Source organism: Panthera uncia, chromosome D4, assembly GCF_023721935.1.
Source record: "Panthera uncia isolate 11264 chromosome D4, Puncia_PCG_1.0, whole genome shotgun sequence".
NCBI lineage: Eukaryota > Metazoa > Chordata > Mammalia > Carnivora > Felidae > Panthera > Panthera uncia.
This window is the reverse complement of record NC_064807.1, coordinates 54,302,093-54,326,632: the sequence shown is the minus strand read 5'-3', so window position 1 is coordinate 54,326,632 and position 24,540 is coordinate 54,302,093. Positions and strand designations below refer to the sequence as shown.

The following is a 24,540-nucleotide window of genomic DNA, read 5'->3' as shown; positions in this document are numbered from 1 at the left end:
AGTATGTTGTATAATGTCCCTCAATTAGAATTTGTGGGTTATAGGTTTTGGGGTGGAAGATCACAGAAGTAAAATGATATTTTTTATCACATCATATCAGGGCACATAGTATCCACATGATTTATCAGTGTTGATATTGACCTCAATCACCTGGCTGAGGTAGTGTGTCAGGTCTGTCCACTGTAATGTAACCCTTTTCACCTCCTTTGTATACCATACCCTTTAAAAGGAAGTCACTTTGCACAATCCACAATGAAGGAGCATTGTTTATTTATTTTTGTTGTTCTTTTTCATCAGAGATGAGATCTCAATATTTTGAAGAATCCTTCCCTAGCTCCCAACTCTACTTTCTAGGTCTTGGAACCAAATCCACTGGAAATAGGGCTCACTTCAGAGGAGGGAGAATGTCTTAGTCAATACATCCCCTTCTCCCAAAATGATGCTGTGTTGCTGGTTCTGACTTCCCTTCTTCCAGCATTCAATTTAGGGACAAGAAAATTGCTGACCTGGAAACGTAGGAGATGATGTTGACACCTTTAATAACAAGGATGTGAGTAGACAAATAGGCAGAAAGTTCATCTTCAAAACATTTCACCCACATAAACTCATCACAGTCCCACCCTGCCCCAGAAGATGGTAGATCCCTAGCCTAACCCACTAGAACATACAACTGACACAGACCAGAAGCTGCTCCCTGGCTTCAAACAAACTCACAAACTCATAGTAAATATCTACAATAACCATGGCCCTAAGGGAGGTGGCTAATAAACATATACCTGTGTAGGAAGCTTATATCCTAGTGTGTTAACGAAGTATGTACTTAAGATTCTCCATTCTTGGTCTGAAGAACTCTTATTTCCACAGAATTTCTCATGCCTTTTTATCCTAGCAGGTAAGACATTGTTTATTAGTAGTTTGCAACTGTGTCATATTCATGCCTGGATCCACAGCAACCAGCACATTGTCTGACACAAAGTAGACACTAAGTAATTGTTCTCATGGGCTTACAGCCAAGGACAGTAAAACAGCAAAAGCAAACTGAACCCCACCCTCCACCCCCATGTCTAATAGAACCTCTCAGACACATAGTAGATGCTCAATATTATAGATTCCACAAGGATGACAGGTCTTGTTTATACAAGCTCCTTTTTTATATACAAGCCACTACAATGTTTGGCATGTTGTAGGTACTCAAAACATATTTGTCAGAAGAATGAAGGGCAAAAACAGCTTCCTAGAGTTCCTGTTTTATGACGGGTAGATTGACTTGACTAGTGGTGCCCTCTGGTGGTGAAGAAAATAGGACACTTACCCTCAGTCTGTTTGGTATCACCTGGTGCTCCTCAACCTGGGCTCTTCTGAAATGATTCTTTCTTCTAAAGGGAGAAAATATAGAAATCTTGGAAGATAAATGAGAGGTAGGAGTATTTGCTTTGGAGAGGTCAATTCTTACCTTACAGAATGACTCTTTAGGAGACCAACATTTTTTAAATTCTGCATATGTTAACACATGTTAAGTCCAATAGTGTTCTTAAGGAGACACAATCTTCCTTTAATAATTATAGCTAATGTTTGCTGTGCATCAGTCTGTGACAGACTTTTTACATGTAGTTTCCTGTTTAATTCTCTCAAAAATCCATGACATCCATACTAGAACATCTATTTTCCTGAATATAATAAAAGTTAGAAAAGCTAAAAAATTTACCCAAGGTAGGGCACCTGATGGCTCAGTCGGTTAAGCGTCCAACTCTTGATTTCGGCTCAGGTCACGATCCCGTGTAACATGAGATGGAGTCCTGTGTCAAGCTCGGCACTAACAGCACAGGAGCCTGCTTAGGATTCTTTCTCTCCCTCTCTCTCTCTGCCCCCTCCCCAGCCCACGAGCTCTCTCTTTCCAAAAAAAAAAAAAAAAAAAAGTGACCCAGTGAGTACATGGCAGAACCTGGAGTTGAACCTTGGTTATCCCACTTAAGCATGATTGCTCCTAACCAAAGCCCTGTAATATTCCTATTCTAATGTGCCCATAACAATCCACACATAACACAACGCCTCCAATCCTATACTGCAATTATTTGTTTACATCTTTCTCCCAGCCTCTGAGATGCTCTTAAGAGCCACTTATTCATTCAATAAATATTTATTAATTGCCTGCTATGTGACAGGCCCTATGCTAAATGATTTAATGATTTAGTTATGCCGTCATGGAGCTTACATTCTAGTGGCTGAGATTGAATCAGACAAAAATCAGTAATTACTAGACAAATAATATTGCAAGTTTTGGTGAGTACTAATGAAGGTGACTAAATTAGAGCCTAAAACTGAAAATGTTGGGGTGAATGCAATTTTATTTTTTATTTGTATTATTCTTTTGGGAGGGTGAGTGCAGGTTGGGTTTTTTTTTTTTTTTTTTTTTTTTAAGATTTTATTTTTAAGTGATCTCTACACCCATGGTAGGATTCAAGAGTTGCATTGTCTACCATCACAGCCAGCCAGGCACATCAGGGGTGAATGCAATTTTAAATGGAAGCAGGGCAGGGGCAGAATAAACCTCTATGAGATTGCATTTAAATGAACACAAGAGCCAATAACCTCCGTGTGCCCACCCTTTGCCCCCGATGATGGGTTATACAGAAGTTATGCTGCTGTTGGGGAGGGGGAGTCATGCAGATTTCCCCCCACCACCCCAGATGACCTGTCACAGGAAACATAGAAGCTTAGTGTACTTTTTTTTGTTTGTTTAGGAAAAAGCCCCAAATCAATAGTTTTGGGTGTTTTTGTTTGTTATTTGTTTGTTTTAATGAGTCAATAGCAACGTCCAATCTCCTAGGGCTCCCTCCACCTGCACCTGCATCTCCGCTTGCTGGTAGCAAGCAGGATACTGGGACTGAGGCTGCAGCTCAGGGCGAAGCAGGGCCAGATGTGGCTTTCCAGCCTTGCTTGGCCTTAGGGCTGACACTTGGTTCCTGGGACAACCCATCTGGTCTCTTAAATAAAGGTCAAAGCTGGAATCTAAAAAAAAAAAAAAGAATTGAATAGAGGGACCAGCCTATAAACTATGAAGGCAAGAACATTACCCCAGGTTTCTGGCTTGTGATCATTATGTCTTACTTATCTCTTTATCCTTGACACTGAGCACCGGGCTTGCCATTTCTTAAGTGTCATCCAATGTAGAATGAGTGGTTGACTTATCTCTCAACTCTCTGATCTTCCTCAGGGCTTGTTAAACTTCCATGGTGCTGATTCATCTTCTCAGTCAATCCAAACTCAACTTATGCTTCAAGAGTTAGCACAGACCCATCTCCTCCAGGAAATCTTCCTTAACAATCAAAACATTCTTCAGTCAGGGGCGCCTGGGTGCCTCAGTTGGTTAAACATCTGACTCTTTGTTTCAGCTCAGGTCATGATCTCAGGTTTTCGTGAGTTTGAGCCCCACATGGGGCTCTGCGCTGGCAGCATGAAGCCTGTTGGGATTCTCTCTGCTCCCTCTTCTTTCTGCTCCTCCCCCACTTGCACTGTCTCTGTCTCTTTCAAAATAAATAAACTTTAAAATTTTTATATAAAAAAACCATTCTTCAGCTATAAAGCAGGCAATCCTACCATTTGTAACAACATTGATGATAATTAAGAGCATGATGCTGAGTGAAATAAGTCAGCAGACAGATACTGCATGATCTCACTTATATGTGGAATCTAAAAAAAAGCCAAACTTATAGAAACAGAGAGTAGATTATGGTTGCCAGGGGATAGGGGTAGGGGAACTGGGGAGATATTGGTTAAAGAATACAAACTTCCAGTTACAAGAGGAATAAGTTCTGGGCACCTGCGTGGCTCAGTTGGTTAAGCATCTGACTCTTGATTTTAGCTCAGGTCATGATCTCACAGTTTATGAGATTGAGCCCCAGATCAGGCTCCATGTTGGGTGTGGAGCTGCTTTGGATTCTCTCCCTCTCCCTCTCAATCTCTCCCTCTGCCCCTCCCCTATGCTCTCTCTCTTTCTCAAAATATATAAATAAACTTTTTAAAAAAGGAATAAGTTTTGTAGCAACGTGGATGGAACTGGAGAGTGTGATGCTAAGTGAAATAAGCCATACAGAGAAAGACAGATACCATATGGTTTCACTCTTATGTGGATCCTGAGAAACTTAACAGAAACCCATGGGGGAGGGGAAGGAAAAAAAAAAGAGGTTAGAGTGGGAGAGAGCCAAAGCATAGGAGACTGTTAAAAACTGAGAACAAACTGAGGGTTGATGGGGGGTGGGAGGGAGGGGAGGGTGGGTGATGGGTATTGAGGAGGGCACCTTTTGGGATGAGCACTGGGTGTTGTATGGAAACCAAGTTGACAATAAATTTCATATATTGAAAAAAATAAATAAAAAAGGAATAAGTTCTGGAGATCTAATGTATAGCATGGTGACTATGGTAAACAATACTGTATTGTGTACTTGAAAGTCACTAAGAGAATAGATCTTATTTGTTCTTACCATAACAACAACAACAAATGGTATTTACGTGAGGTGAAGGATGTGTTAAATATAATGTTAGTTATAACATTATTGTGGTAATCATTTTGCAACATATACATATGACAAATTATCACATTGCAAAGCTTATACTTAATATTATACAACAGCTAGGGGCCTATACAACAGCTAGGGGGGCTCAGTCAGTTAAGCTTCTGACTTTGGCTCAGGTCATGATCTCATTGTTAATGGGTCTGAGCCCTGTGTTGGGCTACACACTGATTGCAGAACCTGCTTGGGATTCTCGTTCTCTCTTTCTCTCTCTGCCTCTCCCTAACTTGTGCTTTCTCTCTCTCGAAAATAAATAAACCTTTAAAAATCCATTTTTCATAGACTTTATTTTATATTTTTTAATGTTTTATTTATTTTTGAGAGACAGAGCATGAGTACAAGTGGGGGAGGGGCAGAGAGAGGGAGACAGGATCTGAAGCAGGCTCTGAGCTGACAGCAGAGAACCCTATATGGGGCTTGAATCGTGAGATAATGGCCTGAGCTAAAGTCAGACATTTAACTGACTGAGCCACACAGACACCTCTTAAAAAATCTTTTAAAAATGTAGGGGCACCTGGGTGGCTCAGTCGGTTAAGCGCCAGACTTCGGCTCAGGTCATGATCTCACAGTTCGTGAGTTTGAGCTCCACGTCGGACTCTGTACTGACAGCTTGGAGCCTGGAGCCTGCTTCGGATTCTGTGTCTCCCTCTCTCTCTGCCCCTACCCCATTCATGCTCTGTCTCTCTCTCAAAAATAAATAAACATTAAAAAATTTTTTTTAATCTTTAAAAAATGTTATACAATAGTTATATCTCAATAAAGCTGGGGAAAAAACAATCAAGACACTGAGCAAAAAGGACAGCAAGTTTGAAGGCCCAGGACAAAAAGCCAGGTAACTAGGGAAACTCCAAGTAGTTCAATATGGCTGGGGCATAAAATTTGATAGAAACAATGGTCAGAGACAAGGCTATAAAGGTTGACAGTGGTCACATTCATTCATTCAGTAAACACTTACTGAGTATTTGCAGTGTGCTAGGCATTGGCCATGTAGACGTGGTCCTTGTTCTCATGGATTCACAGTCAAAAACAAAGAGACAACTAATAAGCAATCAAAAAATTGTAAAAAAAAAAGTGCTAAAAAGAAACAAATGGGATGACGAGATAAGGCAAAACATATTTCAGATCAGATGATCAGGAAGGCCTAATTAAAGATGTGATACTTATGCTGATAACTGAAGCAGAGAAAAAGTCGAGAAAAAGTGTTCCAGGCAGAGCAAACAGCTTGGCTCAAGTCTCTGAGATGTGAAAGAACATGATATAAGTTCTTGGGGCACCTGGATGGCTCAGTCAGTTGAGCGTTTGACTTTGGCTCAGGTCATGATCTGGCAGTTTGTGAGTTCAAGCTCCATGTTGGGCTCTGTGCAGACAGCTCAGAGTCTGGAGCCTGCTTCAGATTCTGTGTCTCCCTCTCTCTGCCCTCCCCTGCTCATGCCCTCTGTCTCAAAAATAAACTTTAAAAAATTAAAAAAAAAAGAACATTAAGTTCTTTATTTTACAAGGGTAGAGTATCAAGAGAAAGGATGGCATGGCCAGGGAAGGACCATACTGATTGAGGTTTTATTAAAATTCGTATTTAGTATGAATGATGACTTTTTAAGAGGAGAGTGACATGAGAGAATGATGGTTTCAAGACACTCATTCTGGCAACTACATGGAAATGGATTGAAGAAGGACAAGACCACTCTTGTGAAAAATTCCTTTAAAAGCTATTGCATAAATTAGTCGGTACTATTAGAAGTCAGGATAGTAGTTACTCTTGAGGCATAATGACTAGATGGCAGAATGAGGGGAGATTCTAAAGGTTCAAGAAATGTTCTGCTTTTCTGGGAGCTGGTAACATGGGTATGTTTGGTTTATACATATTCAAACCTTATGTAATTAGGAAGAATTACCTTATGTAGTTCCTCCATGTATACATATGTATATACATAATCAGATGTATATATAATCATATATGTGTGATTATATATGCATGTATGGAATTATATATGCATATGTGTATATATGTAATTTTGTGTACATTGTACATACATCTATAATTACATATACATATACACACATATACATATATATTGAACTCAAATAAAAAGTAAAAAGCTATTGAATAAAACTGTCCTATACTCTTCAAAAATGTCATAAAAGACCAAAAAATGGAGAGCTCAGCAAATATCCCAGATTAAGAGTGAGAAAAGAAACGTGACAACCAAATTGATGCATGCTCTTACATCAGGAAATAAAATACTACTATGTAGAGGGTATTATTGGGATAATCAGCAAAATTTGAATAGTACTGATAGAGCTTAAATTTTCTGAATTTTATAACTGGACTATGATTAGTCCTTGTTCTTGGTAGATTAATGCCTAAGTATTCAGGGATGTGCACAACTAATTCTTAAGTGGTTCTGCAAAACAGTATGTAAATACCTAAAAGACAAATCCGACAAAACATTATCACTAAGTTATGATGGGTGGTAGGTGAAGAATATATGAGAGTTCATTATATTAATATTACAATTTTGGGGTAGATTTGGAAAATTTAATAATAAACTGGAGAAAGGTATTATAATCTAGGCACGAGATGATGTGACTTGGACTAAATTTGGCACTAAAGGCAGTGAAGAATGAACGAATTCAAGGTATATTTTGGAGGTGGAATTGACAAAACCGACACAACTGAGACGATGTGGTGGATGGAAAAAAAGGATAGAAACCACAGGTATAAATAAACAATCCCAAGTGCCCAAACTAGCTCCGCCCTTGCCCAAACTAGCTCCGCCCTTCCCCCTTCGACGCAAGCGGCGGAAATAAGGAAAAGCAAGCGACCGCTAAACTACAGGCAGGCTTCCGGTCTGGCGTCGCAAAGAGACCGTAAATCGGAGAACACTGTTTGGCTCCTCCCCCACGATGGGCGGTCCTGGACAGTGACAGATACCAATCGCCAGCGACTCATCGGGCACTCACCCAATGGCTCTGGAGCTGGGCGGAGTCCTGCGGCACGAGGGTAGTCCCCACGCGGTGCGGGAAGTTTACTGCTGGGTGCGGGAAGTTTCCCGTTGGGTACGGTGACTTTGCTGCAAGCCTTTGGCAGTTCTGTTGTGAGGCTTCGGTTATTCTGTGGAGGGGTTCAGCAATTCTGTGGCGGGATTTCAGCAGGTCTGTGGTGGGGATTCAGCAATTCAGCCAGGGTGGGAAGAAGTGCTGAGCACGTGGGCTTTGAACCAAAGTGCGTGAGCAAGACCTGGACTCCGAGTGATGGGGCCGGCCCCTGCGGGAGCGAAACATCGGGCAGCTGCTGGGGACCCGGAGGTGGGTGAGCCATCTGGGAGGGAGGAATGTTCTACGTGCAAGAGGTGGCAGAGTCTGACAGCTCGCCGACGAGGGACAGGATGGCCGTCCCTTCTGGAGGAGCCTTATTCCCCCATGTTGCCAGTCTGGCGCACCGAGACAGACCCAGGGGGAACCTGGCGTTATTTGGATAGCAGCAATAAAGTTTACTGAGCTCACTCCTTCGAAAGCTCTGTGACGTCGGTCATTTCCCCGACCAGGTTCTCTTTCTTGTCATTGGATGAGATCTGACCTCTTGTGCCTAGTTCTGTGCTCGCCGCTGTAATGGAGGGCACATGGTGGTTCTTCTGGAGCCCTCCAGTAAGGCTCTCTCCAGTGTAGGACTGTGGGGTAGAGGCGGGGGCCATGGCTGTAGGGAAGAAGGTTTAGGATTCTGCAGACCAGGGTGTGCAGGGTGTGGATGCCTGCTGACAGAGTAGGCATACTACCTGTGAAACCTTGATTTCCTTCAAGTGTACATTTTCTTCTGGGATTACTGAAGATTGGATGATTTACTGAGTATATTTTCCTGAGGCAGTAGGTTTAGGTCTTTCCAGCACTGACCACTTAATGTATACTGATGTAATCTACCGTCAGGGATTGCTGGCAGGTTAGAGGTTGGCAGGATTTGGATAGAGCAAGAGTGGAGATGGCATTTGTGAATTCCCAGGACAAACCCAGCAAAAGAGGAAGATTCCTGATGCGTAGTATCTGGAAATACAAGGAGCTCAGGCATTGTTTAGGTCAGGGCTCAGTCAACTACTACCCCTTCCAGCTCCAAGCCAAGCTCCATGCTTGTGCTGTCAAATAGACAGGGAACCCTCAACTCAGGAGTTTTAAGACTAGAGCTCAGTAATGTTCTAAGTAATGATAATCCTGGGTTTTGCAGTCTGACTTCCGTTCAAAAGAGTGAACAGGAGCCTGTGAAGCATTTATCCATGTCCTATCATGGTGGCATTTTAGGCAGTGCATGCTACACACCTTTGACCTCACACTGGCTTCTCTTCTCATTGGCCACAGGTGATGGAACTAGCTCTGGAAGACACACGCCAGGAAGGAAAGAAGGAGTACTCTAAGAAGTGTACCTTGGTTGGGTCTCCAATGGAGAGTCTCCTGCAGCCAGTGAAGCTTAGCCAGGCAGAACTGTACAAGGAGCCTACCAATGAAGAGCTAAACCGCCTTCGGGAGACTGAGAGTCTGTTCCACTCTAGCTTGCTTCGTTTGCAGGTACTACTGGGTGGCTGGGGCTTGGGTTAGAGGGATGGTCCTGGAACCCTGAGGCTGAAGAACTCACCCCTATCTCTTCTTACAGGTAGAGGAGCTACTAAAGGAAGTAAGGCTGTCAGAGAAGAAGAAGGAGCGGATCGATGCTTTCCTACGGGAGGTCAACCAGCGAGTCCTGAAGGTGCCCTCAACTCCTAAGACCCAGGTAACGCAGGTAGAGTGAAGAACTGGGAAGTCCAGGAGAGGTCCTCAGTGTAGGCCTCTGAAACAAGGCCTTGCTCTTCTTCAGAGGGCGTGGGGTCCTAGGGAGCTCATTTTCACTTCCAGGAGGCTCAACTGGAAGTACAGTCAACCATGTGTTCATTTGTTCAGCAAACATTTATGTTCCTTGCATTAGCTGTGTTCTTAGGATACATCAGTGAACAAAGCAGCCCACTTTCTAGTGTTGGACTTACAGATAGTAGACAATAAACATGATGAGTAAACTGAGTGGCAATATTAGAAAATGGTAAACACTATGGAAAAAGGAGAAAGTAGGGCAAGGTAAGGGGATTGTGGGAATATCAGAGGGTGGGAATGGTTTCCAATTTTAAATAGGGTAGTTGAGGTAGGCCTCATTGAAGTGACAGTAGTCTGACGATTTGGAGGAAGTGAGTCAACCATGTAGATATCTAAGGAAGGAATAGTCAACACAAAGGTTCAAAGGCAGTAGTAAGTCTGGTATGTTCCTGGGATTAAATGAGGGGAAAATAGAAGGACACGAGTTCAAAAAGGCAATGGAGGAAGGAGGCATTTCACTCAGGGCCTCGTTACACCGAAACAAGGACTGGCTGTTGCTCTGGGTAAAAAGAGGAACCACTGATGGGACGTTTTTTTGGTGTAACAGTGATGTTGATCTAGCTTCATTTTTAAAAAGTTGACTCGGGCACCTGGGTGGCTCAATCGGTTAAATGTCTGACTCTTGATTTCAGCTCAGGTTGTGATCCTGGGGTCGTGGGATCGAGCCCTGTGTTAGGCTCCATGTTGAGCATGGAGCCTGCTTAAGATTTTCTGTCTCTGTTTTCCCCTCTTCCCTGCTCACACACTCTCTAAAAAAAAGAAAAAAATATCAACAAAACTAAAAGCCTACAGAATGAGAGGAGATATCTGCAAATGACCCATCTGATAAAGGGTTAGTATCCAAAATCTATAAAGAACTTACTGAACTCAACACCCAAAAAACAAATAACCCAGCTACGAAATGGGCAGAACACATAAATAGATACTTTTCCAAAGAAGATATCCACATGGCTAACAGACACATGAAAGGATGCTCGACATCACTCCTTGTCAGGGAAATACAAATCAAAACCATGATGAGATACCACCTCACACCTGTCAGAGTGGCTAAAATTAATAACACAAGAAACGACAGGTGTTGATGAAGATGTGGAAAAAGGGAAACCCTCTTGCACTGTTGGTGGGGATGCAAACTGGTTCAGCTACTCTGGAGAACAGTGTGGAGGTTCCTCACAAAACTAAAAACAGAGCTACCCTACCATCCAGCAATTGCACTGTTAGGTATTTATCCAAAGGATGAAAAATACAGATTCGAGGGGTACACGCACCCCAATGTTTATAGCAGCATTATCAACAATAGTCAAACTATGGAGAGAGCCTAAATGTCCATTGAATGATGAATGGATAAAAATGTGGTATACATATACAATGGGATATTACTCAGCCATCAAAAAGAATGAAACCTTGCCATTTGCAACAACGTGGATGGAGTTAGAATGTAGTATGCTAAGTGAGATAAGGCAAACAGAGAGGTAAATACCATATGATTTCATTCATAGGTGGAATTTAAGAAATAAAACAGGTGTTGGGCACCTGGGTGACTTAGTCGGGTAAGCATCCAGCTTCAGCTCAGGTCATGATGTCACGGTTCATGAGTTCGAGCCCTGCATCGGGCTCTGTGCAGACGGTTCAGAGCCTGGAGCCTGCTTTGGATTCTGTGTCTCCCAATCTCTCTCTGCACCTCCCCTGCTTGTGCTCTGTCTCTCTGTCTTTCAAGAATAAATAAAATGTTTAAAAAAAAATTTTTTAATAAAAAAAGAAATAAAAAAGCTGAACATATGAGAATGGCAGGGGTGGGGGGAGGAAGAGAAGGAAACAAACCACAAAAGACGCTTAATGATAGAGAACAAACTGAGGGCTGATGGAGGGACGTGGGTAGGGGATAGGCTAGATGGGTGATGGGTATTAAGGAGGGCACTTGTGATGAGCACTGAGTGTTGTAAGTGATGAATCACTGAATTCTACTCCTGAAACCAATATTGCACTGTATGTCAACTAACTAAAATTTAAGTTAAAAAAAAAAGTAATAAATTTTTTTTAATTCTTCATTTTAATTTCTAATACGGTAAGTATAGATATAACTCACGTAAAAAGAGCTCTTTGAGGGTCCTTGATAATTTTTAAGAATGTAATTCACTCAGGCTGTTGTGTTAAAGGTAGAAGGGAAGGGGATAAAGATAAAATCAGGGAGACTAGCTAGAAACCTATTATGCGGTGATCCACTGGAAAATGGTGGCATCTCAGATTAGGATAGAGAAGTAGAGGTGGTTAGTGTCTGGATGTTCTTAAAAGTGAAATGGATGTTTTTAAGAGATGAGTTCAGGTGACTAAATGTTTTGGGCTTGAGCAACTAGAATGAAGTTGCCTTAATGGAGAGGATGTGTTTACAGAAAGACTGGGAGTTTGACTTCAAATGTATTGATGTGTTTATTTTTGTTTTTATTTTCTTAAAGTTTATTTATTTATTTTGAGAAAGAGCATGCATGCACAAGTTGATGAGGGGCAGAGAGAGAGAGTGAGAGAGAATCCCAAGCAGGTTCCATGCCCTTAGCACAGAGCCTGATGTGGGGCTCAAACCCATGAACCACGAAATCATGACCTAGCCAAAATCAAGAGTTGGATACTTAACCTACTTAGCCATCTAGGCGCCCCTCAAATGTGCTATGTTTAATTTGAGACGTCTACTAGACACCAAGGGGACATGTCAGGAAGGCAGTCAAATAATATGTATCACTGTCTCTGTCCCCACAGCTGACTGACCAGACCTGGCTCCCAGCTGGGGTTCGAGTACCCCTCCACCAAGTGCCCTATACTGTGAAGGGCTCTTTCTGCTTCCTGCCTCCAGCCCAGGTCACTGTTGTGGGCAGCTACCTTCTGGGTACCTGCGTTCGGCCGGACATTAATGTGGATATGGCAGTGACCATGCCCAAGGTGAGGTCTAGAGTTTGGGGAATGGAGAGACTGCTGCTTCACCACCTACAAATTCTTGGGTCTTTCTTTCCCACCTGCCACTTGCCAGGGGATTGAAATCTGAACTCGAAATCAAAAGAGCAGATCACTGCTGTCATCTTGAGGGCAGCTTAAATGTGCCTTTGGGCCAGTTGCTGCCCTTTGGAACTTTGCCTTCGTCATCTGAGAACTAAATATGGTGGTGTTGTCCCTGGTTCATGCACTCTGGCCAGCAAAATTCCCTGAGGTTTCTAAACTGTGACTCACCTTGGCTTCATCTTGGCCTCCAAGCTCTCTAACAAAAAGCATTTAAGTGCCTGGGCATGTCTCTCTTTTCTGACCCTCTCCAGGAGCTCCTACAGGACAAGGATGGGTTGAACCAGCGCTACTTCCGCAAGCGTGCTCTCTACCTGGCCCAGTTAGCTCACCACCTGGGCCAAGACCCCTTCTTTGGCAGTGTTCGCTTCTCCTACACCAATGGCTGCCACCTGAAACCCTCGCTGCTACTTCGGCCACATGGTGGGAGGCACATACTGGGCTGAAGGCACAGTATGGAGTGACAGATTCAGTGGTGGGGGGGGCATGGGGCCTCAAGTCCAAGGTGAGAGGCTTAGGCCTCAGGTTTGAGGGGGAAGGTACAAAGACCTCAGATTCTGAAGTGGGAGGGCATGGTACCCGGTACCCTCAGGTAGGAGGAGGGTGGCACAGAGACCCACCTGGAAGGATCTCAGCACTCCCTGTCTCCCCCAGGGAAGGATGAGCGCCTGGTCACTGTACGTCTGCATCCGTGCCCTCCACCTGACTTCTTCCGCCTGTGCCGCCTGCTGCCATCTAAGAACAATGTGCGCTCTGCCTGGTACCGAGGGCAGAGTCCCCCAGGGGATGGTGAGCAGGCACTTGTGTCAAGGTGGAGCTGAAGGGAAGAGTGTTGTGGGTATTTCTCTTCTCATGGCTTCCCCTCCCCCACAGGTAGCCCAGAGCCTCCCACCCCCCACTATAATACATGGGTTCTGCAGGACATGGCCCTTGAGTCTCACGTGCAGCTGCTGTCAACTGTGCTGGGCTCAGCCTTGGGGCTGAAGGATGGCGTGGCACTTCTGAAGGTCTGGCTGCGGCAGCGGGAACTGGACAAGGTGAGTTGGGAGTGGCCCAGCTTCCCTGCCTCACTGAGTGGCGGGTTGGCTCTGAGCTTGGGCCTCTCTGTCTCCATCTCTTTTTCAGGGCCTGGGAGGGTTCAGTGGGTTCCTTGTCTCCATGCTGGTTGCCTTCCTTGTGTCCACACGCAAGATCCACACCACCATGAGTGGCTACCAGGTCCTGAGAAGCGTCTTGCAGTTTCTGGGTAAGGTGGCTAGACTCAGAAAGGCCAAGGGTTCTACTCATCCTGTGAATCCTCTCATTCTATCAAGGGTCATTCAGTTTCTTAACATAAGACAGAAGAGCAAACTGAATTCTGCAGGCAGGGAGGAGGGAGAGTGTCATTAGTGCTGGGTCCCCAGGGAGGAGGATACCTTTTGACACACCCATCTTCTCTGGCTCACTTCAGCCACCACAGATTTGACAGTCAATGGGATCAGCTTATGTCTCAGCTCAGATCCTTCCTTGGTGAGTGGGGCAGGGCTGGGGCTGGGCAAGGAGGCCTGAAGGTAAGGCCTCAACCCTGACTGGCTTCTTTTTTATGCCTCCAAGCCGGCCCTGGCTGACTTCCATCAGGCCTTCTCTGTTGTCTTCCTGGACTCCTCAGGCTGTCTCAACCTCTGTGCTGATGTCACTGCCTCTACTTACCACCAGGTACCAATGGTTCCCCATTCCTGGATTCCCCAGGTGTCCCAGTCCAGACTGTGTCCCTTCTACCAGTACCAGAACCCCAGAAACTCTTCTCCAAAGAGCTTAGGTCAGGCATGTCTCTTGGTCTGAGCCCTCAGGTCACTGAAGGGAGGGGTATAGTGGTGATAATCTCACATGTGAGTTCCCTGCTTACCCTGTGGCCCCAGGTACAGCATGAGGCACGGCTGTCTATGGCATTGCTGGACAGCAGAGCTGATGATGGATTCCAATTTTTGCTGATGACTCCCAAACCCATGATCCGGGCTTTTGACCACGTCTTGCAGTAAGTTTATGGCTGACAGGCTATGTCAGTGGGTTCTTTTTCCCTGGAGCTACAGTGGTGGGGCAGAGGTGCTCAGATGTTCCTGGTTTTGGGGAGGGGGTGGTACTTGGGGTCAGCAGTATCTCATTCTGTCTCTTTGTCCCTCTAGTCTCCATCCACTGAGTCGCCTGCAGGCAGCATGTCACCGGCTAAAGCTGTGGCCAGAGCTGCAGGATCTTGGTGGGGACTATGTTTCAGCTGCTTTGGGCTCACTGACCACCCTCCTGGAGCAGGGTCTGGGGTCCCGCCTTCACCTGCTGGCCCACTCTCGGCCCCCAGTGTTAGAGGTGAGGTGCTGTGGGGTAGGGAGTTTGTGGGTTTAAGGAGGACTAGATCTAGGGTCTCAGGTAATACAAAAGACACACCATCCCTCTAGCTAGATCTTTCTACCTAGTTGGAAACTGGATTTCCAGGTCAAGCTGGGGCATTCTTGGCTTGAACTCAGCCTTTTTACACCCTATAGTGGGACATTAGCCAGGATCCACCGAAGCACAGAGACTCTGGGACCCTGACCCTAGGATTGCTCCTCCGGCCTGAGGGGCTGACCAGTGTCCTTGAGTTGGGTCCGGAAGCCAACCAGCCCGAGGTGAGGAGCTCTGGGGTCTGGGGGGTGATTTGGCTCTGTCTTGGGAACTCCAGGCCGTGCACTGGCAGGAGTAGGGTGGATCATCCTCATGCCACCTGGATTGAGTCCTGTTGGGGATTTCTGATAAAGCCCATCTTTGTTGATTTCTTCCACCACCCATTGCCTTTCCTCAGGCTGCTGACTTCCGCCAGTTCTGGGGATTTCGCTCAGAGCTTCGGCGTTTCCAGGATGGAGCCATTCGGGAAGCTGTGGTCTGGGAGGCAGCCTCTATGGCCCAGAAGCGCCTTATTCCCCACCAGGTGGTCACCCATCTCTTGGCACTGTGAGTGTTAGCATCTGGATGCTGGGAAGCACCGGTGGGTTGGGGAGCCTTTTAGGAGGGTCTGGCCCAGGCTTTGGGCTGAGCAGCGAATGTCCAGCAGCATTCTCCATATTCCTCAGTGACCACACTGAGTCTCTGCCCCTTTCCCAGCCATGCCGACATCCCAGATACCTGTGTCCACTATGTGGGGGGCCTTCTGGACGCGTTGATCCAAAGCCCGAAAGAGGTAAGGGTCATGGGTCAGGGCTAAGGGTTAAGGCTAGGGGTTGCAGAGTAGCTTGTGTGGCCAGCTTAGGTAGGGGGTGGAGAGCACACCTCAGCCAGGCTGCACTTCTCATAGTGTCCAGCAGAGGGAGTGCTGGCTCTGCAGCAGCCCGAGCTGTGGCAATATCCTGGGTGGTGGTGGGGTTCTGTAGGGTCCTGGCCTCCTGACTGACTGTGTTCTCCCTCTCAGACCTCCAGCACAGGTGAGGAAGCTCTGGCAGCAGCAGTGCGTTGCTACGATGACCTCAGCCGCCTCCTGTGGGGGCTAGAAGGTCTCCCGTTGACTGTGTCTGCTGTGCAGGGAGCTCATCCAGTACTGCGCTACACTGAGGTGAGGTGGAAGGTGGCAGGAAGCCTTTTCTGCTTAGCGATTCCTTGTCTCTACCCCATTCCTCCAGTATTCCCCTTTCCGACTCCTGACTGTGTTCACTTTCTCAGTCCTGAGCCCCTACCTCAGCCCTGCATCTTCCATAGGTGTTCCCACCAACCCCAGTCTGGCCAGCCTACTCCTTCTACGATCACTTGCGAGAGCAGGCCTCGCTGTTGCCTCGGCCTGACAAGCCCTGTCCAGCCTATGTGGAGCCCATGACTGGTGAGGATCCTCTTGGGAGGGGTTGAGAGAAATTGTTCCCACTCCATGCTGCAGTCTTGAACCTCTTTTCTTCCTAGTGGTATGTCATCTGGAGGGCAGTGGTCAGTGGCCACAGGATGCTGAGGCCATACGCCGGGTCCGAGCTGCCTTCCAGCTGCGCCTGGCGGAGCTGCTGACCCAACAGCATGGGCTACAGTGTCGTGCCACAGCCATGCACACTGATGTCCTCAAGGTTAGACTGGTGTAGGGTAGGGATTCCCCAGAGAGGGAGGGCACAGGGTGTTAGGGTGTCCCATGCTGACACGTGTCTCCCATCCCATACCCTCTTTGAACAGGATGGGTTTGTGTTCCGGATTCGTGTGGCCTATCAGCGGGAGCCCCAGATCCTGAGGGAAATGCGGAGCCCTGAGGGGATGATCTCATTGAGGGACACGCCTGCCTCCCTCCGCCTTGAGAGGGACACAAGGCAGTTGCCCCTGCTCACCAGTGCCTTGCATGGGTATGGCCACCTGCATAGGTTCTTCTGTCTGTAGATCCTTGCCTGTTTCTATTCTGCTCTCCTGGCCACCTGTCTCTCTGGGAGGCCACCTGGTATAAATTTATACCATGGTTTATGTATTCATTTTTTAGAGAGAGGAAGAGAGAGAGAATCCCAAGCAGGCTCTGTGCTGTCAGCACAGAACTTGATGTGGGGCTCAATTTCACAGAACCATGAGATCATGACCAGAGCCGAAGTCAAGAGCCAGACACTTAACCGACTGCACCGCCCAGGCGCCCCTGAAATGGGAATTTTATAGGACTGATCTGTTGGGGTGTTAGTTAGGGGGATGTGAGATTCTGTACAGAGGGCAACTTTGGGTAAAGGTTGAATAAATAGTGGTGGTAGAGCAGAAATACTCTTCTTGGGCCCTGAGTGCCTCAGTCTCATTGCCACTTCCCTCTTCCCCCCACAGACTCCAGCAGCAGCACCCAGCCTTCTCAGGTGTGGCACGGCTGGCCAAGCGGTGGGTGCGCGCCCAGCTTCTGGGTGAGGGGCTCACCGATGAGAGCCTGGACCTGGTGGTTGCTGCTCTTTTCTTGCACCCTGAGCCCTTTACCCCTCCCAGGTGATTCCGAACTCCATCTTTTCTCTAGCCAGAAAGTTCCCCTTGGGGCCAGTTGTCGTCCCTTAGGCTGTACCTTCAGTCCAAATGGGAAAGGGTAGCTAAAAAAAGTGACAGAAGAGGTTCTAAGACACCTCCCACCCCCATCCATGCTGGGGGGTCTAGATTGTCTAGGCCATGGGGAAAGCCCTGGGATATGTGGTTGGGCCCAGACCCTTTACTCATTCCTTCTTCTCAGCTCCCCCCAGGTGGGCTTCCTTCGGTTCCTTTTGTTGATATCAACCTTTGATTGGAAGAACAACCCCCTTATTGTCAACCTCAACAATGAGCTCACTGGTAAGTGGTAGGACTGGGGTCAGACTCCTGCAAGAAAAAACCTTTGTGGATTGCAGAGCAATAGGGCACACAAGGGTTTTCCACGCCAGTTTATTAGGGCTTTTTTCGTGGCTTCCCCTTCCCAGATATCTGTGCCTGGCCCTGATGCCTTGGGGTGGGGAGTTACTAGGAGGAAGAGGCCCAGTCAAGGCTTTAGGGAGCTCTAAGGCTATAGAGCTATGGTTTGTTCCTATGATGCTCAGAAACAGAATGGACCGGGGTGGTAAACAAGCTACCTGGAGGGGGCTGTGAGGGGAAAGGAGAGTAGAAGGGGGACCCTGAACACTAAGTGAGAAGTCTTGTGGGGATCAGGGCAGGGCCCAGGTTAGAATAGATGTCCAGACTTCTTGGTGAGTGGGGGTGATGATTTTCAGCTGTAACATGAGGAGTTCCTGGTCCAAGCAGAGAGGAGGGTGTCAGCTTCCTAATTCCCCAGGTGTGTGGGAGCATAGGGTGGGAAGGGGGTCAGGGGCAGGCCTCAGCTTGTGTCGGCCCGGAAACTAGAATGGGGTGCCAGGCAGTGGAAAATTCTGCCTTTGGGCTGAGGCTGAGAGTTTAACGCCCCACCCAATTGAGGCAAACATGGTGTCCTTTACATTGCCTTTGTCCTTTGGGGGAGGGGCACTGGAAAATCCCTGTGATGGGCAGCTGTTGGGTGTACAGTAGGAAGATCTGGGGTAGTAGAGCTGGGGAAGGGGGCAGGCTGACCCAGGACCCCCTCTTGTTCACAGTGGAAGAGGAGGTGGAGATCCGCAGTGGCTTCCTGGCAGCTCGGAGACAACTCCCAGTCATGGTCATCCTTACCCCCCAGGATCGTAAAAACTCTGTATGGACACAGGATGGACCATCACCCCAGGTTCAATCCCATCCTCACCTCTAAATTTGTGGTCTTCTCCCCCAAGGAGAAAGCAGGCCGAGCATGAGCTAAGAAAGACCCACACTCAGGTTTGATGTATTTGATTGTGTGTATCCCCTCAGATCCTACAGCAGCTTGTGGTCCTGGCAGCCGAGGCCTTGCCTGTCCTAGAGAAGCAGCTAATGGATCCCCGGGGGCCTGGGGACATCAGGGTAAGCCCTTGACCAAGAGTGACTCGGGTTCTAGGGATTCTGTCTTTGAACATTGGGAATCTGAAGCTATAGGGGCTCTCACAGGATGCTCAGCCCTCTTGTTTGGCAAGACTGAATCCACAGAAGGCATTGATACTGCCCATGGTGCCTGGCAGTGGTGGAACCTGCAGGAGAACCAGGTCCCTGGCTCTATCCAGGCCTCACACTTGTAGCCTGTGCTCCTCCTGACAGATTGAAGCTGGCTGACACCAGCTGGGGCTTGATGTTCCCACCTTCAGATGAACATTTGGGCCCCTAATGGGGGGTCAGACAAAAGGGAAGGAGGGAACCAAGGTGGGCATGTGGAAGGCTTTGTGGTCCAGCTCCCAACTCCCAGTGGGCACTACGGTACTCCCTCAGACAGTGTTCCGGCCACCCTTGGATATGTATGACGTGTTGATCCGCCTGTCTCCCCGCCACATCCCCCGGCACCGCCAAGCCGTGGACTCACCAGCTGCCTCCTTCTGCCGTGGCCTGCTCAATGAGCCAGGGCCCTCGTCCTTGATGCCTGTGCTAGGCTACGATCCTCCTCAGCTTTATCTGGCACAGCTCAGGGTAGGTCCTAAAGGGCTGACTAAACCTGGGGAGGGGGCTTCCAGGTGAAGCTGGGGCCATGGAGGTGACTCTCAGATGTCTATGTGTAATATTATCTATGTCCTGCCCTTTCCTAGGAGGCCTTTGGGGACCTGGCCCTTTTCTTTTATGACCAGCATGGTGGAGAGGTGATTGGTGTTCTCTGGAAGCCCACCAGCTTCCAGCCCCAGCCCTTCAAGGTGTGCTGGCTGATGATAAGTGTTGTTCCCAAGTGTGTTCATGTGGTTCCATGTGGGCATGCATGTCTGTATGTGGCATGCTCCCTGACTGCATGGGTCAGGTGTGAAGCATGTGTCTTGTGTGTCGATCTATACTACTGCTACTGCTCCCCACCCCCACCCGGCTTGGTGTCTCTGGGTGTGCCTCTGTGACACCTCAGTCCATATTTCTCTGGTTCCCCTAGGCGTCCAACACAAAGGGGCACATGGTGGTGTCTCAAAGTGGGGAGCTGGTGATGGTGCCCAATGTAGAAGCGATCCTGGAGGACTTTGCCATCCTGGGTGAAGGCCTGGTACAGGTTGTGGAGGCCCGAAGTGAGAGGTGGACTGTGTGATCTCCACCCCAGGAGCAAGCTGTAGGTGTACAGCCGGACTTCAGACCTCTGGAGCAAGATGTCAATGGCATGATCTCCATCCTCGTTGCGTACGGATCTTCCATGGAGTACCTGCTGGCCTAAACACACTGAGATGTTCCCCTAGAAAAGCCCTGCCCCAAATTTCTGTCTGATGCCTCAGCATCAGAGCAGGGGCCTGGTTTCTTACAGAGTCCCCTGGGCCTGTCTGAACTTCCAGAAGAGGAGGGCAAGCCAGCTCAGCCAAACTGAATGAACCCAGGAGATCCATCCACCTGTCAGCCTTAGTCTGGGCTTTTTTTTTTTTTTTTTTTCCTTTTCTTCCTAGGATGTTTCCAGAAGTGTGGAGAGGAGGACATTTGCCCAAGGCTGAGGCTGTCTCCCCTTCCCATTGCCAGGATGTGTGCCTACACCTTAGTATGCCCTTCAGGGCAGTGTCAGGCCTTTAAATGGGGTCCAGAGAAGGTATGGCACTTCTTGAGGCTCACAGAATATCTGCACTGAGCAGTGGGAAAGGGGCTCTGTGTGTATGAATAGAGCCCATTGAAGGGACACGGGTCTCTCCTGTGTGGGTGCTGTTACTTTCCAGGGTACACCATGGGAAAGCACAGAGGACAGGAGGGGCTGGGTACCCAATGAACCAGAGAAGGGGTGAAGGGGTGAGGGGGACAGATGGTCCCCTAGTCCGGGAGAGCTGCAGAAAGCACTCAGCGTTGCCCTGGCTGCTCAGTGTCTCAGTCCCCCGGCTCCATGGCATCTGCCCATTCATGTCACACACTGTCCCCACTGCATCCCTGCAGTAAGGGTGCGGGGGGAACAAGCCCCAAGTCCTGCTCTCCAGGAGCTCTCAGTGCCAGGGTGGGGGGCGGTGCTGCGTCCTTTCACCCCGGTCCACACCCCACTTGCAGCAGCCTCTCCCTTCTCTGTCTCCCCTAATCCTGGCTGTTTTTCCAGACTCAGCTCGAATAGTGCTTCCTCCTCCAACCCTTCCCTCGCCCCCAGCCTGAGGTGCTCTTTCTCTCGTCTGAAACATGAGAGCAATTACTGTCTGTTCGGTTTACTTCGTAGTTGCATACAGGGCGTGAACTCTTCTGTTGTTTTAAACTCTGATTTAAAATTAAGTCACTTAATTTCCCCATGTTCCTGGCTTTTCTGCCATTTTCACATAGTTTTAACATTGTCTCCTAGAAGTAAACTCTCTGGGGGCAGGTAACATGTTTGAACAGATTTCTTGGCACCTTCGTGGTACCCAGGACAATGCTCAAGTAGGATGCAGGTGTGTGCAGAAGGGGCATCTAGGCCAGGCAGATGGAGAGCAAGCAGGCCCACCAAAATGCTTTAAGGACAAGGGAATCATAATTTGTAATCTCTGCCTAGAATGAGTGTGGAGGTGACAATGAGTTGCACCCTGAGAATTAAGATGCAGCTGACATTTTGAGTGCCTGGTAAATGCTGGGCATTCTGTTATTTTACATGTCTTATGTGCAGGAACGTGATCATGCAACAATACCAGCCCTGTGAAGTATGTGCTTTTAGTTATCCTCATTTTCTGAAAGGTTCAGCAGCAGGCATGGGCCTGTTTGTGAAGAGATTGATGCCTGGTTATCAGGGTTCATCCTCAAGATGATAAGGGATGCCTGGGTGGCTCAGTTGGTTGAGCGTCTGACTTCAGCTCAGGTCATGATCTCATGGTTCATGAGTTTGAGCCCTGCGTTGGGCTCTGTGCTGAAAGCTCAGAATCTGGAGCCTGTCTCAGATTCTGTGTCTCCCTCTCCCTTTGTTCTTCCCCCACTTGCTCTCTCTCTCTCAAAAATAAATAAAGATAAAAAAAAAAAAAAAAAAAAAAAGACGACAAGCCACATATGGGAGCCCTGATCTTGAATTTTGTCCCAAGTCTGTTAGTCTTTGTGAACCTGTACCAGTCCCTACCTGTCACCGTCATGAGATTAGATGTTGGCATGTCATAGAGAATACATTGATGGGCTATGTGAGCTGTGCTCTTGATTCATGAACTCCAGGCAGAGGTGTACAAGACTTTGTGTTTGGGGAAAGAAATGCAGTTCCAGCCCTCATGGACCTTGGTTCTGTGGTGTTCCCTGGTTCCTCTTCACTTATTTTCTCCACAGTCCCTCTGTAGGCTCTGGGGAAGGATGGTGCTGGCCTGTTTCAAACCATCCTGTTTCCATCCGTGGGTCGGCTTCAATCCTGTAGCTTCTGGCCTTTTCACAAACCCAGTTCTAGATTATCCTGGTGAAGGAGGGAACAGAATCTGCCCCCGGGCAAAACTGCAGCAGGTGGCTCCAAGAGGTGCAGACGCCAGTCCCCACTTGGAAAATGAGCCCTGGCCCTGCTACCTCCATGTTTCCTTGGGCAAATCACTTCCCTTGATGGGCTCAGCTTCACCACCTGTAAAATGGGCATGGTAATGGCTTTGTCAGGGGCACAATGAGGCAAGGGAAGATGGCAGATAACTCAACCCAAGGAGCTGTACCACCTTTCTGCACTCCCTGCTCAGCACTGTGGAGAAAGCAGGCAGCCCAGGCTACATCACTCTGTAGCTCCAACCTCACAGTCCATCACACTGTAGCTCCAACCTGTTTCCTCCAATCTCTAGGAAGTGGGTGAAGAGGCTGGTGTGGTCTAAGATGACCATGGTGGCATGAGGAGCTGGAACTTCATTGGAAGGGAAGGAGAGAAGACTAGGAACTCCTGTGTGAGCAAGGCTGGGCAGGATGTAGGTTATACATCCCCGTGGGTGTGTCTGCCTCTGGGGGGTTCTGCATTTACGTCTGCAGGTGGACATGATGGGGTAGGAGTCTGATGTATGGAGTGATTTGTCTGCTCTGTGTGTTGGGGGGCATGGACATGTCTGTATGCACTAGTCTGTGTGCAGGTTTTGTCTCCAGCTCAGAGTTACTGTAAAAGGGGAACTCTCTTTTTTTGAAGAGTAGGTCAGGAGAGAAAGCTCTCAGATAAAGAGGCAAAAATTCTGGGGGAGTGGGGGGTGCCTGAGTGGCTCAGTCTAAGCAGTTAAGCGTCTGGCTTCAGCTCGGGTCATGATCTCACGGTTTGTGACTTCGAGTCCTGCATCAGGCTCTGTGCTGACAGCTCGGAGCCTGGAGCCTGCTTCGGATTCTGTGTCTCCCTCTCTCTCTGCCCCTCCCTGGCTTGCACTGTCTTTGTTTCTCTTTCTCAAAAATAAATATTAAAAAAAAAAAAAGCAGAGGCAAAAACTCTGGATTGTTTCTGTGGCTTTAAACAAAGCCTTCTTCTCGGGGCTTTGGTTTCCCCAGTTCTGTCAGACCTTCTAAGCCTCGCTGTGTGGTTACATTTAGTGAATTCTCAAAGTGTCCTCTCTTCTGACTGTGGTATCACCATCTCCTCTAAACTGGAATCCATTCAGCTGAAGACCCTATTTTCCTCTGCCCAGCACATGACTTTGGAGAAAAAGAGCAAGATCCCAAAGCCTAGGGGTCCTTGCAGCAGGTTACGTTCAAAGAAGTCCTGAGGGCTGCTCGGATTTGGACTCGTCCAAGTGCCCCCACCCCAATAAACAAACATACATACAACCCCTCCAACATCCGGTACTTGCTTTGTGAGTCATAGATTAATCCAGGTGAGCGATTAAGGGGAGGGGAAGCCTGGGGCACGTGAGTCACCCCTACCCTACTCAAGAATAGGTCAGCCTGCCTGCCCATCCCTCTGCTGCAGAGTGGGGGGGGGGGGAGGGTGTGTGTGGGGAGCAACAGGACTCTTAGACTGCCCAGGGCACTAATGGGGACCAGGGTGTTCCAAACCCAGAGAGAGACTCATTTCCCTTTCACAGTTCAACTTCTGAAAGCAGGATGGAGAGGATAATTTTTCTGGTTTGCGTGAGGCCTAGAGAGGTGTAGGAACTTGTCCAGGGTCACACAGGGGGTGTGGAGATCCAGAGAATCCTGTCTCCAGACCCCGCTGCCAAGCCTGGGCTCTCCTGCAGCCAAGGGCTGGGGTGAAGAGGAATAAAGGAACGGAGAGCTGAACTCTAGATCTGTGCAATGGGGCAGAGAGGAGTGCAAAGCCTGCCCCCCTCCTCTGTCCTGGGCCACCTGCCAGCCCTGCTCTTCTCCCTCCACCCAGGGCAGCTGAATAAAGCTGTTATCAGCAAGACATAAAGGAGCAGAGTCAAGGATAGGGGAGGGTTGAGAGTGTGTACACTCTGGTCCACCTTACCTCAAGCCTGAAATCTCTGTCCCCCTGACTGGGACATCTTCAAAAGCAGGACCCAGCTCTCCCCTACTGTTCCAGACTGGAAACCTCCACAGGATAGGGCTGGGGTCTTCCAAAGACTGACAAGGCCCAGATTGGGCCCTGACCTAAGGAATAAGGAGGCCCTGAGATCCAGTCCCCTGTTCCACTTGACCATCAGGGATTTGGATGAAAAAGATAGATATATGTGGGGAAGGGGAGGCAGGACAGATGTTTGAAGGT

General features: G+C 48.0%; 1 protein-coding gene and 1 long non-coding RNA gene across 5 annotated transcripts; one reads left to right on the top strand and one right to left on the bottom strand.

The window, feature by feature from the left end:
• Nucleotides 1-253: 253 nt before the first annotated feature.
• Nucleotides 254-8,030, bottom strand: LOC125918882 (uncharacterized). Of its 3 annotated transcripts, none has more exons than XR_007456605.1 (5): nucleotides 7,533-8,030; nucleotides 3,109-3,316; nucleotides 1,313-1,399; nucleotides 777-885; nucleotides 254-506 (listed from the first exon to the last, which is right to left on the bottom strand). It is a non-coding gene; the product is annotated as an uncharacterized LOC125918882 (long non-coding RNA). The 3 variants fall into 3 exon arrangements; XR_007456604.1 differs by having other exon boundaries at nucleotides 1,313-1,376; nucleotides 3,109-3,312; nucleotides 7,533-8,028; XR_007456603.1 differs by having other exon boundaries at nucleotides 1,313-1,376; nucleotides 7,533-8,027.
• On the top strand, nucleotides 7,791-23,605 carry NOL6 (nucleolar protein 6). 2 transcript variants are annotated; one of them, XM_049625086.1, is made up of 26 exons: nucleotides 7,791-7,877; nucleotides 8,916-9,122; nucleotides 9,208-9,324; nucleotides 12,210-12,389; nucleotides 12,758-12,926; nucleotides 13,158-13,292; nucleotides 13,377-13,540; nucleotides 13,629-13,749; nucleotides 13,954-14,012; nucleotides 14,097-14,198; nucleotides 14,402-14,517; nucleotides 14,666-14,843; nucleotides 15,020-15,142; nucleotides 15,316-15,464; nucleotides 15,615-15,690; nucleotides 15,919-16,059; nucleotides 16,203-16,320; nucleotides 16,398-16,552; nucleotides 16,656-16,819; nucleotides 17,274-17,426; nucleotides 17,662-17,759; nucleotides 18,530-18,654; nucleotides 18,777-18,866; nucleotides 19,266-19,460; nucleotides 19,577-19,678; nucleotides 19,903-23,605. In XM_049625086.1, exons 1-26 carry the CDS (start codon nucleotides 7,824-7,826, stop codon nucleotides 20,050-20,052), a joined length of 3,441 nt encoding a protein of 1,146 aa, XP_049481043.1. In that variant the 5' UTR covers nucleotides 7,791-7,823; the 3' UTR covers nucleotides 20,053-23,605. The 2 variants fall into 2 exon arrangements, with proteins under 2 accessions (XP_049481043.1, XP_049481052.1); XM_049625095.1 differs by lacking the exon at nucleotides 7,791-7,877 and adding an exon at nucleotides 8,031-8,216.
• The last annotated feature ends 935 nt before the right edge of the window (nucleotides 23,606-24,540 follow it).

What these genes read in the sequence shown, in the direction of transcription:
- NOL6 (XM_049625086.1), top strand. Translation starts at nt 7,824, where the DNA reads ATGGGGCCGGCCCCTGCGGGAGCGAAACATCGGGCAGCTGCTGGGGAC. An exon ending in GCAGAGTCCCCCAGGGGATG is followed by an intron (nt 13,293 to 13,376) that starts GTGAGCAGGCAC and finishes CCTCCCCCACAG; the next exon opens with GTAGCCCAGAGCCTCCCACC. An exon ending in CGGAAGCCAACCAGCCCGAG is followed by an intron (nt 15,143 to 15,315) that starts GTGAGGAGCTCT and finishes GCCTTTCCTCAG; the next exon opens with GCTGCTGACTTCCGCCAGTT.